General features: G+C 41.4%; 1 protein-coding gene across 5 annotated transcripts in view; it reads left to right on the top strand.

The window, feature by feature from the left end:
• The window catches only part of fam13a (family with sequence similarity 13 member A), a 74,261-nt gene extending 55,975 nt beyond the window's left edge, over positions 1–18,286 (top strand). For 2 of the 5 annotated variants that reach the window (XM_028594067.1, XM_028594060.1), the window contains exons 15-26: positions 6,412–6,565; positions 8,979–9,044; positions 10,741–10,957; positions 11,043–11,184; positions 11,507–11,588; positions 11,731–11,936; positions 12,106–12,189; positions 12,884–12,979; positions 13,985–14,068; positions 15,633–15,829; positions 16,737–16,838; positions 16,971–18,286. In XM_028594067.1, coding sequence (XP_028449868.1) covers positions 6,412–6,565; positions 8,979–9,044; positions 10,741–10,957; positions 11,043–11,184; positions 11,507–11,588; positions 11,731–11,936; positions 12,106–12,189; positions 12,884–12,979; positions 13,985–14,068; positions 15,633–15,829; positions 16,737–16,838; positions 16,971–17,088 — 1,548 coding nt within the window. In that variant the 3' untranslated portion in view covers positions 17,089–18,286. The remainder of the gene's footprint in view (positions 1–6,411; positions 6,566–8,978; positions 9,045–10,740; positions 10,958–11,042; positions 11,185–11,506; positions 11,589–11,730; positions 11,937–12,105; positions 12,190–12,883; positions 12,980–13,984; positions 14,069–15,632; positions 15,830–16,736; positions 16,839–16,970) is intronic. The other 3 variants (XM_028594073.1, XM_028594083.1, XM_028594091.1) reach the window with 3 other exon arrangements.
• The last annotated feature ends 49 nt before the right edge of the window (positions 18,287–18,335 follow it).

The following is an 18,335-nucleotide window of genomic DNA, read 5'->3' as shown; positions in this document are numbered from 1 at the left end:
CGGTTTTAAAAAAAAATCACTGGGACAGTCTGGTACAGCCTAACTCTGGAGATAAAATTGAGATCAGCGCTCATTTTCAATTTTATGTTCAGCTTGTTCAATAGTTGCTTGGTCATTTAGAGAGGATTTAAATTTCTATTTTTTACTTTCAATTCTTGTCATTTTGGTGCTAGTGATTTTCCTTTTGGGCTAGCTAAAACCTCTTTGGGGGGGGTGCCAGAAATTCCTCTATGCAGGAAAAGACCTGCTTGCAGAAATGATGAGGCCTGTTATTTACTGCTTAACTAGTCTCGCATTGCCAGACCTTCCTCCACAGCGCTGTGGAGGAGGGTCTGGTTAGTCCACACAAAATTCCTGGATAGGAGAAAAACATGCTCTGATTTATTGGCATTTGTTTAAACCAATCACAATTGGCGCAGCAAAATGGCCTCGGGAAGGAACTTGTTGTGGTGGAACGTGCATGTAGGGAGGCAAGCTCAGGAATTAAAATGGCTGTTGAGTGTGTGATGAGAACAAAAAAACTAATATAACTTGATTGTCGGTTCTAGCTCAGAGGATGTTTCACGAAATTGACCGGAATGCCAACGCAAAAAAAAGCGGAAGGTTGAGGTGAGCAGCTCAAGTTTGCAGGTCAGGTTGGCTTAAAGGGGAATTTCTGTATTTTTCGACCTGGCCTGTCATTTCCCATGCATTTGTGTCGAAGTGACTAATCTAATCTAGAAATCTACTAATCTTTGAAATTGGTCCAGTATTGAGCGAGAACACTGTAACCGGAAGCTGCGAACTGGGCTGCAATGTAAATGCCACTAAAAGGGCTGTTTTTGCCAGTGACAGTCATAAGTGTCTGACTACATTATGGAAAGAAGGAGAAGTTGCCATTATCCTGCCATGCTTTCATGTGTGACTTACAGATGCAAGGTCAACACAGTAACTTAAGCTAATAGCCTTAGCTTACCTCCACTCTGTCTGCAGCTCTCTACTCTTGGAACAACATTTTTCTTAAGAAAAACCTGCTTGTACAGTGTTTTCACTATAATACTTGACCAATTTCAAAGATTTTTGTTCACATTTTTTGTTCTCATTAGTCACTTTGACACAAATGCATACAGTAGGGTCCAGGAAAATGAAAAATACTGAAATTCCCCTTTAAATGATGACTGCATTACTGACATGTCTATTATATGCCAACATAAACATTAGAGTAGATTTTATTTAGCAGTAGATTAAGTATTTTACTTGATGAGTTACACAGAAAGTGTGTGCATGTGTTTTGAAAAGAGTGTGTGGAGAAAGCTATACCACACATTGATGTCTGTCTGTGTGTGTGTGTGCGCATGCATGCATCCGTCCAAGACTTCTGCTTAAATGTGCCATCTCAGCAGTGTTTGTACACTGTCTGAGTAAGGCCCCCAAAACAGCTTAATCCATGTGACAAGATGTTAGTCAGTCTCAACATCTCTTACCTCTGACACTTATAAGATTCAGAGACTCTTCTGTTTCAAAGCCTAACGAGTCCATACTTTAATTGCGTGATGGTAACGCTTCACAAGAAGGCACCTAAAGTATACTAGTTAACAAGCAATGAGTTTAGAACAAAGCACACTCAAGCTGATAATTACCAACAAGGTTTTCTTTGATAATAAACTTTATGATTAAAGTTATTGTCCGTAAGTTTTTCATCTAGTTAATTGTCTGTTAAGTTCTTATCTATCAAAGAGTGAGTAAAACAATGGGGATTGAGCATATGACCCATGAAAGCGCTTGTAGTAGCTGCTTTGTCAAATAATAGGATCTGAGTGTCTGTGGCAACTTTCCCGTCCTAAATTCCGAAGCGCGTACAAAGTTAGTGGTGCTTTTTTTTACGTCAGTCTGCAGGGGTTGGTCTCTCCCCGTCTGCCCAGGTGGTGCTTGACAGTGCCGGTTATGCTGTGTTTTAATGTAGCTACTGCTCTGGTTTATTGGCATTTCATTTTCAACCAATCACAATCGTCATGGGCGCTGTAAAATAGTTGTGCGAGAGAAAACTCAGATTGGACAGATAGTCTAGATAGCTGTCTCAATTTAACATGCAGAGATATGAGGAGCAGTCAACCATACTCCTCATAAATCCACCAGAGTTTAAAATTCCAACGCAAAGGAAACGGACATCGGCGAAAATACATGCATCCGGCGGAATTTCCTGCAGCACCGGAGCATATCCTAGAAGTGGAATGTCATGGATGTATTAAGAGAACTACCCCGCGGAGATTTTATTGTTATTTTATTTATTTTATCAATAAAGGGCATACATTTTGTATGGGCTCAAGAGTTTTCCTACCTGCACTTTCTGATGCTCAGGTTAGTTCAGATGCGAATAAGGGGAAATAAATCTTTATGAATTAAATGCTACAATACGTACAAACTATTCAGCACTCTACAAACCCTAAAGCCTTTAAAGACTAAATAATTTAATCTACTTTTTGTTATATTTTTTGTTTTTTTAATCTTTCATATTTTATATACCTCCTGGCCCCTTATGTATTTTGGAATTTGTCATTGTACTTGATTTGCAGTAAAGATTTTTTTTTTGCAATATTTGGTATCGATCCGATACCAAGTAAATACAGTGCCAATATCACCGATACCGATACTTTTTAATAATTAAGGTGGATGAATTTTCATGACCTTTAGCCTAAGTGTTTTTGTGATTTTACATTTGGATTATTAATACGTTAAAACCAAGGACAGAATGTTTATATGCTTGTATAATTTTGTTGTGTTACCACTGTATCTTACTCTTATATGTCAATGATCTTACTAGCCTGACGTGGTCATACTCTATTCTAGTCCGACCTCGAATGTTGTGGGCGGGGTTAAGTTCGGCTGGCATCCAGGCTAGTATTTTACAGCCTTTTTACAAATCATACAGCTTGCCGTTGTTTAATTTTCGGCCTGAACATATCATGGATGTATTGGAAAATATAGCACACAGCACTCCGTCCTGCTTGTGTATGTGTGCTGCTGACCACCCTGCAAAAAAAAAAGAAAATTGGCGGCTTGTCTGGTTACTTGCTTATTTGCCTGGCGCTGCTCAGTCACGTGATGGTACAACATCAAATCACAAGAGGGAGGGGAGGAGCAAAGTTGCCTGCTCCGCTCTGACCATGGCTGTGACAGGACATAGCTATATCTATGGTGACAGGAGCGAAAGCAGCGGCACAGACACAAACAGCCAGGTCACCTCTTTGATGAAACCGCAGCAGTGCATACTGGAGAGAAACTGAAACTAATGTATCGATCTCATTACACTGGTATTGATCAATTATCGATACCAACGTTGTTATCGATGTTTGGATCGATCCGCCCACCACTAGCAATTACATCTTTGCCAAAGCTGCTGCGCTAGAAACAACCTAACTCAAATCTTACGGACAGCATTAGTTATAAGTTACTTGAGAATAGACTTCCATTATGTTAATGAATCAGGAGTCTTAAATCTGTGAATCTGCATACCTAACACTTAAAAAATTAATTGGTATCGATTCATTACAAAAGAGGTGTTAATTGGCACAAAACCAATAACTTAAACACCTATGAAATCACCATCACTAATGTTACTTGAGCATGAAAGTTCTTTATTGATATTGGAAACAGTAATATTTCAGGAATATTTGACTTGTATTTGTTTGTTTGGCTGGTGGTTTGTTTGTGTGCAAACTGGGTCTAGAAGCTGATGCAACTGAACATCATTGCTCTGAATGTTAATTCGAGAAATATGTGGGCCACAGGCCGCCAGGCCAACTGGAACCCCCAGCAGGCCAGAAACAACTTTTTTTTATACCAAAAATAACTCCAAATATCCATTCTGTTTCCCCAATATTCATTCAGCGTCGAACTGCCATTCTGCAGCGACGCACTTCCGTGATTCCATGAACGAGGCAACTGTCTGTGGTTAGTTCACGTATGTGACAAGCAGGACAGTCAAGTGTTATCTGCTCGAGTCAATTGAACAGGTGAAGGGAAGATAACGTTGTCGGTAGACTACGCGGTTACAAACAGGCTCGGTAATAAACGACACATTAACGTGCTAACAGATTCGGTGTCGTGTTTTTAGCTAAGCTGGACCAGAGAATATTCGGTTAAAACAGTTGGATGATGCTGTTCTGCCCTTGTTCTTGTGTTTACTGGAAGTGATAATGTAGCGTTTTTATATGGAGTGAGCACGCCAAACTCAGTTTAAAAAAATAGCCTTTTAAATGCTATATTACAATGAAATAACGAGAGTAACATGCGAACCAGCTTAAAAAGTGACAAGTTATTTTGTTTTTAAATAAGTGCTTTGTAGAAGCTGATACAACTGAACATCATGTTGATTGAGTGAGCTGGTGCAGTATGTAGCCTACTTATTTATAGAGGTGGTGCTGGGGGGGGGTTGATTTGAAAAACAGTGCCGGTAAGATCTACTATGAGAGCTATTATGTTCTCTGGTCACTAATACCACTTTGTATCCTCCATGATTCCCAAAGTTGTTTCTCCTGTAACAGTTGAAGAGGCATGATTACTTTCTGTTTTTGGCCTCGCTTCAGCTCAAGAACACACACACCTGAGACTAATTATGTTGTTGCACCGTTATCTTGCATGAACCTGCCAACAACAACAACAACAACTTACCATCATGAACATAAAAACAAAACAGGGTAGGTTGTAACCAGATTCAAGTGCACTCCTTCCTGTAAGCCGTCTTTGGCATTTATGAGGTCTAGTAGCAGTGTGTCTTGATCTGTTTTTCCTAAAAATAGCTTGGTCCCACGCCCAGAGAGAGGAAATGGGACTCCATGGGCTTAATACTAAGTGATCCATGGACACGTTCTAAATACGTGACCCGCTGAGTATTTTGTTTCACCAAAATTATTAACATTACACTAGAATTTGATTGAACCGCTTTGTTCGAGGAGTGGAGTTTGAGAAAGTTTAAGATAGGTGAAGCTGGTGGGTGATGGGTAAGGCAAGGCAGCTTTATTTGTATAGCACATTTCAGCAACAGGGCAATTCAAAGTGCTTTGCATAAAACATTAAAGAGCAGTTAGAAAACGATTAAAAAACAAATTAAAACATTAAAAGACAAGAATAAAATTGACAGTGCAGTATAAGAATTTAAAGAACTGAGAGATAAAATACGCAAATAAAACTTACAGTGCAGTATAAGAAATTAAACATTAAAGAGCAGTTATGGAGTGTCATACAGTGTCATCAAGGACACTTCAGTATAACAAATGAACATTTGTTATACTTATTTAAAGAAAGGCAACATCAAAAAGATAGGTCTTTAGCTTTGATTTAAAAGAACTGAGAGTTGCTGCTGACCTACAGTTTTCTGGGAGTTTGTTGAGCGTAAAAACTGAATGCTGCTTCCCCCTGTTAAGTTCTGACTCTGGGGACAACAAGTAGACCTGTCCCAGACGACCTGAGAGGTCTGGGTGGGTCATAGTGTAGCAGCAGATCAGAAATGTATTTTGGCCCTAAACTGTTTAGTGATTTATAAACCAGCAAAAGTATTTTGAAATCAATTCTAAGAGGCACTGGAAGCCAGTGTAGAGACTTCAGTACTGGAGTGATGTGATCCACTTTCTTGGTCTCAGTGAGGACTCGAGCATTAGCGTTCTGAATCAGCTGCAGCTGTCTGATTGATTTTTTTAGGGAAACTTGTAAAATCCTGCTGAGACATAAGTCCTTTAACCCTTGATATATTTTTAAGGTGGTAATAGGCTGACTTTGTAATTGTCTTAATGTGGCTGTTAAAATTCAGGTCTGAGTCCATGACTACACCAAGATTTCTGTCCTTAAACAGTGGGAGAAACAAATAAGTAATGAGGTGCTGGAGGAAAAGGCTTGCATGTAATATGTCTGGTTTGAGCTGGATGTTTGTCTGCAGAGAGACAAAATCACCCAGTCAGCCTACGTGTGCTAGCTCACAATCTGTTTGCTTTTTTTTTTGTCCTCACCTCCCTCCCCCTCTTTCTCTCTACCACCCATCCACCCCTCCCTTATGCTCTTGCTGCTGTGAAACAAACAAGTCCAGAGCAGTGCTAGGGTGGGGAATATATGCATGTCAGGCAAAACAGAAAGCAAGGAGGACTACTGTTAAGAGAGAAAATAAGGGAAAGGGGAAGGGAGGGGGAGAAAGGGAGGGGTGAGGGATTCCAGTGGGTAAAAGACAAGGCGGAGCCAATCCACTCTTGCTCTCTCTCTCTCACAGCCAAAGACAGATGGGCGGATGTTTTGGCCGCAGAGGCAGCCAATCCCAAGCAGGGAGCAGCCCCTTCTCTTAGGGCAGGGCCATTCTGTGGGAGTGTGTGGCTCAACTTAAAGACTGTGTTCACAGGCTGGTCGTCGTCGTTGAGCACTCTTTTCTTTTCTCTCATGGTGTTGCAGACGTTAAGGATGAAGATCCAGGAGTCACCCGTCACTTGTGACACGGGCAGGGTCGGCGGCGTAGAGGTGCGAGGCTCGGACTCAGACTGCGAGAGCTGTGAGGACGTGCCCCAGCTGGACCTGACAGCACTTACTGAGGAAAACAACTGGGGAGGTAAAGCGTTAGGCCGTCCAATGGTTGTTTTCATGCTTAGATTGTTCTCTTACAGGCAATACTTTATTGCTAAATAGGTCCAATACTATCTGGAATACACACCTTTTCACACAAACGTGCCCCAACAACCTACTCGCTGTCTTCCACCCAGCTCTGCACATGGGTGTCTGGGTAGCAGCTGCACACCTTCTGCTGCCTCTCCTCCTCCTCCTTCTCCTCCTCCTCCTCCTGCTGATGCATTTTCTTCTGCCTCCTGCTGGATTTAATTGTAAATGTAATTGTTGATCCTCTCAAGTTCTCTAGCCACCTATATCTGGCGGAGAAACACACACTGGTGACATGCTTGTTTACCTGGCTAGCAAGATAAGGCAGCACTGCAGACAGTTTGTTGTTTTGTTGCTGTTGAATTGGGCCACATGGGAACCTTGCATCTTTAATTGAATTCATCTATCAAGAGACAATATTAAGGTGTAGCTAAGTTCAGAGTGCCTGGTGGTTTTATTTAAAGAGCAAACATTGGGTTCTTACCAGGATGTATCAGTTACTTGGCAATTTCTGGCCCTGAGTTGTTTCCAGACTTTGCCGCTGCTGTAATTCCCAGTCAGAAATCAATCATTAAATGGGAGATTGAATGATGATAACGGTGTACCCGTCGACTCTAGAAACTTGGCTTGCATTCAGAGAGTTTATTGATTCTGGTTGAAATGTTCAGACGTGCTCGATTTAAAAAAAACCCACCAAAAAACAAAAACAAAGTCAGTTTAAATTTGACATAATGAATGTTTGCTCTGTCAATGCAGGAATAATGATGCATTCAATGGCAGTTTTGCACAAGATCACATTTTAAATGCATCGAATGAAGTATGTTGGATTATTTTATTGATGCTGGCTTTTCAAGTTTCTAATGCAGAGTTTGCAGGAATAGTCGCGAGCATTGCATTGTTCCTCCTCTGTTTTGCAGTCAGACCTCTTTTAAAGGTTGTTATTAATGTGTTTGTTCATGCAGTGGTGTTGGTGTTTGTGCAGAAAGGAAATCATGCACAGTCGCACTGCACTGAGACTGATTGTTTTGTTAGGACGTTGCGACACAGTGGAGGTGGGTGGAGGTGTCTGAGTTGAGCAGTGAAAGCCAAGCATTTTGCTGAACTGTACACTGGAACAATAACCAACAGGTTCATTTCCTACAGTTAGGTGCAGATAAAGGGCATGTTTTGACATCTTTCTGCTGCAAACATTTGTCTTCACTCCCACCATCTCCACCACCACTGTTTTCTGTTTGATGTGGCACAATTGTTCCATGCAATACATCTCACTTTAACAGCCTCATGTTCGGAGCATGAGCACACGATTGCATGTTTTGTGGAGCTCTCTAGTGGCCAAATGTGAAACATGAAAAACAACTGTGAGAGGTTGTTGTTGTTACGTTGCAGCACGGGAGAAGTTGAGTACTTAAATATTGTACCTGAATTAACAAACGTTTTCTCCTGTCCCTTTAAAGGTGTGGTGTTAGTTGGATTAGCTCCTTCAGTCCGTACACGATGTCTCTGATTGTGAGTGCTTGTAATTAAAATGCAATTTGCCTGAGGGATAATGTAGGAAATTTACTTTGCAGGTGGTTGTTTTTACGCTGAAATTATGAAGACATTTTGTATTAGATCACTTGCCCTTTGTGGGATTTGTTTTCTTGTCGTTTTGCCTTGTTAAATCTCCTTCCGGTACATTCTGTCCTGAATACATAACTGGGTTCGTGGCAGCAAGGACGCTACAAGGCGCCTGCATGATTGGCTGTGACGGGCCGTTCAGACATACAGTATCTCCTTTTAGGTGCATGAGATGGCGAACAGACCAGGTCCCTTGAAGCACGAGTGCAAGCTGGGCTTGCCATTGCACAAACTGCAATTGTGTAAATGTATTGTGTAAAGTTGAACTTGTGAGTGTAGCTGGCATGTTTACGAAGGAGAGCCAAAGAGGGATTTATGTTCTGGCAAAACAAGCCAAGCTGAGTAAGAAATAAATAAAGCTGCATTATGGTAGGAAGTACTTTTAGGTGATGGGAGCATACTGTACAGAAGGTGTAATACAGTACAAATGGGCTTGCGAGTGGATGAGGGCATTAGGCACTGTTTGCCAGCGCTTGTCGTGATGGCCAGATATTTGCCACTGGCCTGTCCTTGTCTGTCTGCCAGCGATGGTGGTAAGAAATGAACGGGCATTTCAACAGGAAGAAACAAGCCCCTGTAGCTCATATGTCTCGTTAATTAAGATTTAGCGAGATGCTTGTTATTTTGATTTCCCATATTTATTGCAACAAGATGGATGTATGCTGGAACTTTATTACTTCTGTTTCTTTGATTTCATTCCTTCACCTTGTCCTTTCCTTCTCCCCCCCATTTTTCTTTATTTGTTTCTCTAGATTCTCCGTTCTTTAACACCCCTTTCCTTGATTTCAAAACCTTTTTTTATTCAAGTTGTTTTGATGGTAAGTGTTATGTTACATCTCCGTCAGTGCTGACTTGCTTTGCTGCAAATAACATATCGGAGGGAAAGAAAGAAAAGGCTGTATGAGTGACCTTTTCCACTGCATGGCAACCCGCTTGAATGATCTGGAACATTGTGGACGAGCGTCTCACACACACAGCAACCTTTAGTGAAATGGCACACTGGCATGTTTTTGTTTCATTAGTCTAGTTAATCCTGAACCATTGGTGAGCGGTTGATTTAAAGGATTAATTTCAAATGGCATGGAGCCTCAGTGGCCGGCTACACTGCTCTGCACTCTGAGCTAGATAATAGAGCTCAAATGAAGTCATTCGGCGTGATTGAGAGTTACACCTGCCGCTGTGAGCGAGCACTAACATGCCAGAGTTGCTGCTTGAAAAACTGCACGTACCTAAAAGTACAGGAGGACCCGTGGGACCAGAGCTGGAATTTGAGCTAAGTTGCTTCTCGTACGGCACCAACTCACCCCAGCTAAGAAAAATATGCATGTGCAGTTTTAGATTGGGCGTGCATATTTTCACGTGTGCTTTCTGACACTTGGAATGTTTACACTGACGGTTGGTTTCCCTCAGAGCTTGTTTTCTCTCCCTCCATCTCCTCTCCCTGTCTCTTGACACCTGATGTTACAGGTCTCACCTTTTCTATGAAATCTACGTTACTCTTCCTGCCGAGTTTCATGGTTTCACATAGTTTCTATAGAGTTCTCCCTTCTTATCATAATATAACAGTGTACTCTGATATTTCTCTGTCTAGTCTTTCTCTCACGCACACGTGCTTGGACAGACACTGACCAGGTTTGTCTCTTACCATGCAAAGTGGAAACTAAAACACACACTCATCACTGTACCTCTCAACAGGGGTTGTGCCCTGACATTATCCCACGGAGAGCCAGGCATTATTAATAGCCCGGGGATCGTCAGGGGTCTTTGCATGGCTATTTTCACTAGACATAATTATTACCAGAGTGGAGACTGTAACCAGGGGATGAAGGGAGAGAGGGAGGGTGGGCGTGACTCACCAGTTTCAAAACAACAAATATAACTGTCGAGCCCCCCCAGAGGAAGTTTTTTTTTGTCCCACAACGGTTTTGGAGAGAGCAGCTTCATCATGTCCAGTGACTTTCACGTCGCCAGAGAGGATCCAAAAAAATGTTAGCTGGGAGAGATAGGCCTATTACTTTCTAGTGTCTTGGAAGAGGGGGCTGATCTGTGGAAATTAAGATATTGTGGGACTTTCTCAGAACATTTTGTCGCATCATGTATGTTACTTTACATCTTAAAATCTAATTATAGATTATTATTTAGTTCCAAGTTAGCAAAATACTGTATACAAATGTTGTATGTAACAAAATGTTCTCCTTTTTTTATTAGCAAAGAGCAATCTAGATTAGAGCTGCAACAATTATTCAATTCCTCAATTTGCAGAAAACGGTCATCTTTACAGTAAAAATGCCAAACATTTCAGCTGGATTGGAAGACAGAACTTTGGGGCTCTAATAACCTATGATGGGTATTTTCCACTATTTTGTGACATTTTATAGTGCAAACCATTAGTTAATTGAATTAAATTAATTGAGAAAATAATCTACAGTTGCAGCCAACAATCATCATCCATTCAATTCATATTTTCATTTTCAAACAGCAACTAAGTTATCTATTTGTTTTTGTGTTTTTCAGAACCAGTCCCAGCGTACTCGCCCCTGCAGAGGGAGAGCATGGACCGCGAAGAAGCCCGACTGTCCCCTCACGCCGGGGGACGTCTCATCCGCCAGCTGCTGGAGGAGGACAGCGACCCGATGCTGTCCCCGCGCTTCTACGCCTACGGACAGAGCCAGCAGTACCTGGACGACACTGAAGTGCCTCCCTCACCACCAAACGCACACTCATTTGTCAGGTAAACACTCGACACGTTTGTTTTATGAAGAGGCAAGTAGGAAGGAGCGGCCAGTGGAATTAACAACATGACTGTATCTCTCCAGTCGCAGGCGGAGTTCGTCTCTTGGCTCCTGCGACGATGAGAGGGAGGAGTTGACGTCCGCCCAGCTCACAAAGAGGATCCACGTACTGAAGAAGAAGATCCACCGGTTTGAGGAGAGGTTTGAAGAGGAGCGGAAATACAGGGTAGGTGCAGTAGTAACAAGCGTTTCATTTATAACATAAATATTAAATCTGAATCAAAAGACATTTTAAAAACCATAAACAAGGCTAATGACTGTCTGAAGAGATTCATTAAAAGTGATTTATAAATAGAGAATAGAGGTCTGCAACTGTTTTTTTAAAAAAAGCCTATTGCCTCATAAAGAGGCTGATAATCCCAAAGCTTTACTTGAGATTTATGGTTAATACAGGTAGGATTCACGTGAGCAATAATTACAGGTGCTGCTGCGTCATTGTGAAAGGAGAATCTGTTCTCATGTGTTCTATCGCATTCTTTTCCATCCAGCCCTCCCACAGTGATAAAGCTGGAAACCCAGAAGTGCTGAGATGGGTTAATGAACTGGCCAAGCTTCGTAAAGAGCTGAAAGGTAAGACAGAGAAATGAAAAGCATTCTTAAACCCAGCTGATAGGTTGTCTGTAGTGAGATCAAAACCAAAATCAACAAAGCTCATATATATATTTATATTTTATTTTATTTTCTTCCTGTTTCTCCTCTTCTTCCTCATCAGAAAACAAGCTGATGAAGTCTGAAGAGGACCTGCCGCCTCTGACCCGCCAGCGCAGCAACACGCTGCCCAAAAGCTTCGGCTCTCAGCTGGAGAAGAAACCCCAGCAGGAGAAAGTGCCGAAGCCTCCGGTGGAAAGCAGCCTGGAGGCCATTTTGAAGAAGCTGCAGGAGAAGAGGGAGGAGGTGAACCGCCCCGAGGACATCAAGGTAAGACCGCGGCGGCGTTTCACAAGGACGAACAAATAAAACGTAGGCAGACATTAACTGCAAATGGATGTTGTTGTGTAAGATAAACAGCGTACATTTCAAAGCAGGCAGACACAAAGTGAACCCAGGTCATTTCTGAACTGTTTTGATGTTTCACTTCCTGTCCCAGGATATGACACGGGAGCAGATCGGAGCAGAGAAAGTCGCCCTGCAGAAAGCTCTCCTCTACTACGAGAGCATACATGGTCGACCAGTAAGTCCTCCTTTTAAATAAACAAACACACAGATACATACAGCCTCCGCAAAAGGCCAGTCCAAACTGCATATCAGATCTCCTGCCAGCCATGTTAGCCCTAACAAAACAAAAAAACACCTTGTTTACCACTTCATTGTGACCCAGATTGCAAGTCAAGGGTGAATAATGTCTCAGGCAAGAGCTGCGTGTGCATCTGGTTAGCTTTCACAGTGTGTAGCTATAAATGAAAGGATGGATGTGTTTGTTTTTTTCATTCCTTTTTATCTTTATTTGTATTAATTTATGCTATTAGAAAGCGGATATTTTTGTCGCCGCAAGGAGCTTCAGCGACATTTAAAGGACAACGCTGCTGAAAAACTGAACTGTAAAGGATCTGACACTTTGTTTGAAGTCAGACCCAAATCCAATTGCAATAATTGCGCTGTCTAATCCCTGCTAGTGTTGTGGTATATCAGGAAGTGCAGCTGACCTTTCCGTCACCTCCTCACACTGTGTTCCTCAGCGGTTTGTTTTTAACAACCTTCACGCTCTGAAGAACGGGCTAAGGAGTTGTTGTAGGCCGGTCTGGGTTAGCTCTCATTTTGTGTTAAGTTAGCGCTGTATCTAGTTAGCATGCAGGGAGACAGAGGAAGAAAGAAGCTAATGCTGTGCTAACTAGGTGTCTTTGTGTCCGTCCTTTGTGCTACTTCAGGTCTCCAAAGGCGAGAGGCAAATCATGAAGCCCCTGTATGACAGATATCGCCTGGTGAAGCAGATCCTGTGCAGAGCCTCCACCATCCCCATCATTGTAAGTCTCGCATCTTAACCTCCCTTCCTTTTCTTTTTTTCTCCACAGCTGCCTCTTTGTCCTGCTGCTCTTTGACGAGCGAATGGCAAAGATCACCACATTGTCAAAGCGTCTGCAGACTCTTAATCCCAGCTCATGTTGGCTTTAGTGCCTGCTGTGTGGGAACTGTTGGCACAGACATGTTATCCACCTTTCTAAGTCCAGCTTTAGCTGCTCAGTGAATCTCCCCCCGGTCGGAAAGCAGCTCAGAGGTGGCAGTTCACAGCAAATGACAGCATGACAAGCTTGAGTGCAGGAGAGGGTTAGAAACTGTCAACTTCACTATGATGTGAGTACTTGTTTGCTCTGAATTGTAGATAAGAAACCGAAAAAAAAAACCCGACCAGTGTTGTTAGCTTCTACTTTGTTGCATGAACAGTTGCATAAAATATAGACGAGTGTATCCGTCTTTTTCCCTTTTATTTAGTGTACTCGACTATTTAATAACCATTTCTATTATGCAAGATATGATCTGCAGTATATATCCGTTATATAATACACTGTCTTTAATCCCCATCATGCAAATTGGGACCACTGCCATCGAGTTCTGATGCAACATTTTTATTATCCTGGAACAATTGTTTTTTTTCCAATTTTATTCTGTTTTATTTTACTGCTCTATTTTGTACACGCTCCGGTCACAAAACATTAGCTGCTGTTGTGATATTTGGACCTTAAAATGGTTTCCACAGAGAGATTCCTGAGGCTTCAGATTAGTAAACTAACTCCAGTCTTGGCCCATATTCAGGACGCTGTTTGTTAAGACTAATTAGAATTATTGTCACTTGGAGAAAAAAAAAAAAAAGCTGGAATAAATAAGGGAAACTTCTGCTCAGCTTCAGCTCAGCTGTGATATAAGTTTAGACACAGAATTTGGTGAAAACATGAAGGCAGTGTGGGGGTTTCCTCGTGGCCTTGCTGTAAATACCAGCGTGGTTAACGCCTCCTTTTTAACCGTCACCACAGGGCTCTCCCTCCAGCAAGCGCCGAGGTCCCCTCCTTCAGCCCATTATCGAGGGCGAAACCGCACTTTTCTTCGATGATATCAAGGTGAAGAGCTGCTGCTGCTTGAATAATCAGTCGCCAGCTCCCCTGCCCCGCCCCAACTTCCTCCAACCCCACCTCCCCCTCATTTAACTACCATTCACCCCTCTAATGATCCTGATTGCTGCCTGTTGATTGGGCGGTTGCCTGTTTCCTACCACCAGCTTCTGTAGAGACGTTGAATCAGTAGCTGCCTGGACCTGATGTTTGAACCGCTCTGTGATTTTTGAGCAGTACGTGTTATGTTGTAAGGGATAATTCTGGTGTATTGCATCTTGGGTCTTATTATTAGTAATAATGGCATTGTACGTACCAATTACTTGCTAAGCTCTAGTAACATGCAGTGGTTAAAAAGAAGTCAGATACATGGGCAATCAGACAATCAAACAACATTTAAACAAACCTTTACGTCAATCACATGAAATTTGAAGAGAAAACAAAAATGTATTGTCCAAAATACATTCATCTCAGAGAACTGTTTTGCTCTGCAATGAGGGTTTATTAACCAAATAAAGTAGTTTTAGATCACTTATTCCCAACCAGGAGTTCTCGTTCCCTGAGTGGGTTCTTCTGCCATTGCCGGTGGGTGCATGGGAATATTGTTTGACTAATTTTGGAAATCTTTAAAAATCTTCAATAAAATAAATGTATCCCCATATTTGTTTCTGTGAGGAAAATTAACAGCAACAGATAGGATTACAAAGATCTTTGGTATATTTATTGTCACAATAGCCAGTGAGCTACCACCTGGTAGTCTCGCATTGCCAGACCCTCCTCCACTGTGCTGCGGACCATAGTCCTCATGAATCGACCAGAGTTTAAAATTACCACACAAATAAAGAAGAAGGTAACAGACATCCAGCCAAAGAGAGTCATCCGGCGGAATTGCAGCAATCCCGGAAGTGGAACGTCGTGGATATAGACTACCAGCTGGGTGACACCTGAACACCTACATTCATATTACCTACATAAACTAGATAAAAAGCATTGTGACTCATATTAAATAACAACCAGTTTGAAATAAGTGCAAATGATCAGATTTGGAGCCTGACAGCTCCTGTGAGTGTCGTCATGTTCCCTGATCTCAGTAATGACTTTGATGAGTGCAATGTTACAATAAGCAAAATGAATCATAGTCAAAGCTACAAAAATAAGACCCAATTTGTAATAAAGCAGAATTATCCTTTTAGTTTTTTTTTTTTTTTTTTTTTTTTTTTTTTAGGACAAATTGTAATCAAGAACTAAATCAATGTGCTCTGTGTATTTTCTATAGTTGTTTCAAGACTTTGCATAAAGTTGGTTCACGGAGAACTGTGTGTTTTCTAGTTGAGCGCCTTCACTGACTCCATCCACACATCCTAATGAGTATAGACATGAATCACAAACGAGGACCATTGGTCAGCATTGTGCCGCTGTACCGTGATGATTCCTAAGCATTGGTGACTAACACTGCACGACCCTCACGCACCGCGGTGTTTGAGCCTCGAAGCCGGCCGACGCTTTTAACGCCACAGCACGATGTGGCCTCTTTGTCCTCGGGCCACCGTTTGACCTGTTTATGTTTCTGCAGGAGGAAGAGGACGGCTCGGAGGACGACGGAGACTCAAAGACACAGTTCACCCTGACCGTCCGACCCGACCTCAGCGTGCTCGGCTTCCTGGACCACATGGAGGAAGAAGGGGACGGTTTTATTTCACCCGTGGACGAACTTTCACCTTCTAAGACCATGACGGACATGAGGCTGTCCAATCTGCACTCCGCCACTAAGTACGTTACTGAAAATAGAGAAGACTGTTCTCACATACTGTAGTAAACAAGAGGTAGTGCATTAACACAAGTACTGTATTTAAGTACAACGTTGAGGTACTTTACTTGAGTATTTACATTTAATATTACTTTATACTTCTACCTCTCCACATTTCATGTTGTACTTTGTATTCCACTATATGTATTTGACAGCTTGAGTTACTGGTTACCTTTCAGATTTTACAGTAAAAAAAAACAATAAGCGTATACGTTCGATTAGCATGAAAACATATCCCAGAGGTCGACTCGGTACACATGTGTTATTAACCAATGTGTTCATTTTGCACCGGAATTGTCCTTTAAAAATTAAACCAGTGGTTCCTGACCTTTTTGGCTTAAGAGAAAGCATTGTCTAGTTTTTGTCAATTTTTTATTACAAAAATGCAAAGATTAGAGAAAAATCCCGCAAAATGACTACAGAGTTTTGTATTAGATCTTGGTTTTTTTCTTCCTTCCATATTTATCATCTCACGGCCCCCCAGCTTTATCTTGTGACCCCTTGACAGGGCCTGAACCCTAGGTTGAGAACCACTGGACTTAACCTAACTGAAACCTAAAAGTAGTTAAAAAATAGCTCCCCCTCCAGCAGCTCCAAGAGTAAAACACTGCTCACACATTATTGTATCAGTATTAACAATCGAATAATGTCTTAAAAAAATAATATCACTCACAGGGGACATTTTTCTGCAGAGCAAGTACTTAAATATATTTTGCTGAAAATACTCCTGTAACGTAAGATCATGAATGCAGGGTTTTAACCTGCAATGGGTATTCTTCATTGTCTTCCACCACATTTAATATTTAAATATTCTAGTGTGAGATATTTAAATAGTTCTACTCTTTTTTTCTTTTTTTTTCTCTCTCACAGGGAGGAACTCGTGGAGCAACTCCAAGAAACCCGAGAGGAGAAAATAAGACTCCGCAAGAATCTGAAAGAGTTTGAGGATCAGTTCTTTAGACAAAATGGAAGGTAAAAGACAAGATTACAAAAGTGAGAGAGAGAGAGTAATGAGCAGACATTCACATTGACATTGTTTTTTGTTTAGTTTTTTTACTGCTGAACCTTCTCCGTTTCTTAACGTTTGTTGTCTTGTTCCCACAGAAATGTGCAGAAGGAGGACCGCTCCCCGCTGGCAGTCGAGTACAACGAATACAAGCACGTGAAAGCCAAACTGCGGCTGCTGGAAGTCCTCATCAGCAAAAGAGACTCGACTAAATGAATCTGAGAGAACAATAAAATACTGTAAAAAGGACGTTTAGAGACCCAGTCAAACAGCATCTCACCCTGCTGAAGAAAAGATCCGATTTCTCCTTCTCACTGCCATCTGTGCCGCTCGTGTTTCAGGCTCGGGTGAAAACTGTTCGTCGTCTGTTGATCCGTTCTGTCGAGCTCAGCCGGGCGTTTCCTCTGCCGCCCGCAGAGCGCCGCCGACTCACCGCTGCTTCAAAGCGACAGTGTCAACCTGCTTCACTTGAGAAATTCCCTTCCAACAAAAACCTCACCTTCGTAAGAGGATGTTTCTCCAGGCACACTCAAAATAACCTGAATCGCACTCTTATTGCTGATAATTTATTTCTATCCTTTTGAATGTTTTTATCAGAAGCTATTTTTCTCACGCTTTACTGTAGAAGTCTTAAAAAGAAAAACCTTGTAAGTAAAATAATAGATGTAAAATGATTGCTCTTTTTAAAGAAGGATTTTTGCGATCAAGATGTATGTGTATTTTTGTAAGGGAGACATTAGTATTTGTATAACTTCAATCCGCTTAACAGTATTCATTTAATGAATAGTTTCTCTGTTTCAGTTCTGACATCATATAATATCTGAAATAATCTTTTATTGCTTCTCTAGAAGTTAAGTTGAGTATTTGCTCATTAAAATAAGTGTTTATTTTTATTTTAATACAACCCAAAGACAGTGACTCAGAGTACAAACTGCGAACCAAAATAGCTCATATTCTTAAAAACAGCTTCTTTTTGTGATCACTGGTCCTTAAGCATCTGACTGTATATTTTATGCATTGACGTGTTTCTTTCCCCATTTACTTCCTGTCAGATAAGCTATTTCTCGTCTTGAAATCACTTGTATGTTTTTGCTCACATTGGTAAACATAAACAAACGTTTGTGTGACGACTCTGGAGGACAGAAACCGCATTAGTCGGTGTTTCCTTCTTGTCCTTCCCAGAGCTCGTTTGGTTCTTTTGTAAATATGGATCATTGTGTTTTATGTTTACATTTCTGTGAGCGAGTACATTTTTCCTTCCTTTCTCCAAAATGGATGATTTATCAGTGTGAATTTCGTTTTTACTGAATGTAAACACTGGCCAGGCTTAACGAATTTTGAGTATGTACATTTTAGTACATAAATTGTATTTGTATGTTGTATATAATATGAATGAAATCATATTTTTACTGAGCTTTTTTGGGTTGTGTGGATTTCCTTCATGTGACTGAGTTGATGCAGAG

The sequence above is a fragment of the Perca flavescens genome, chromosome 2 (genome assembly GCF_004354835.1).
Source record: "Perca flavescens isolate YP-PL-M2 chromosome 2, PFLA_1.0, whole genome shotgun sequence".
NCBI classification, from domain to species: Eukaryota; Metazoa; Chordata; class Actinopteri; order Perciformes; family Percidae; genus Perca; species Perca flavescens.
Note: the sequence above shows the minus strand (reverse complement) of the source record. Positions and strands in the feature narration are given on the sequence as shown.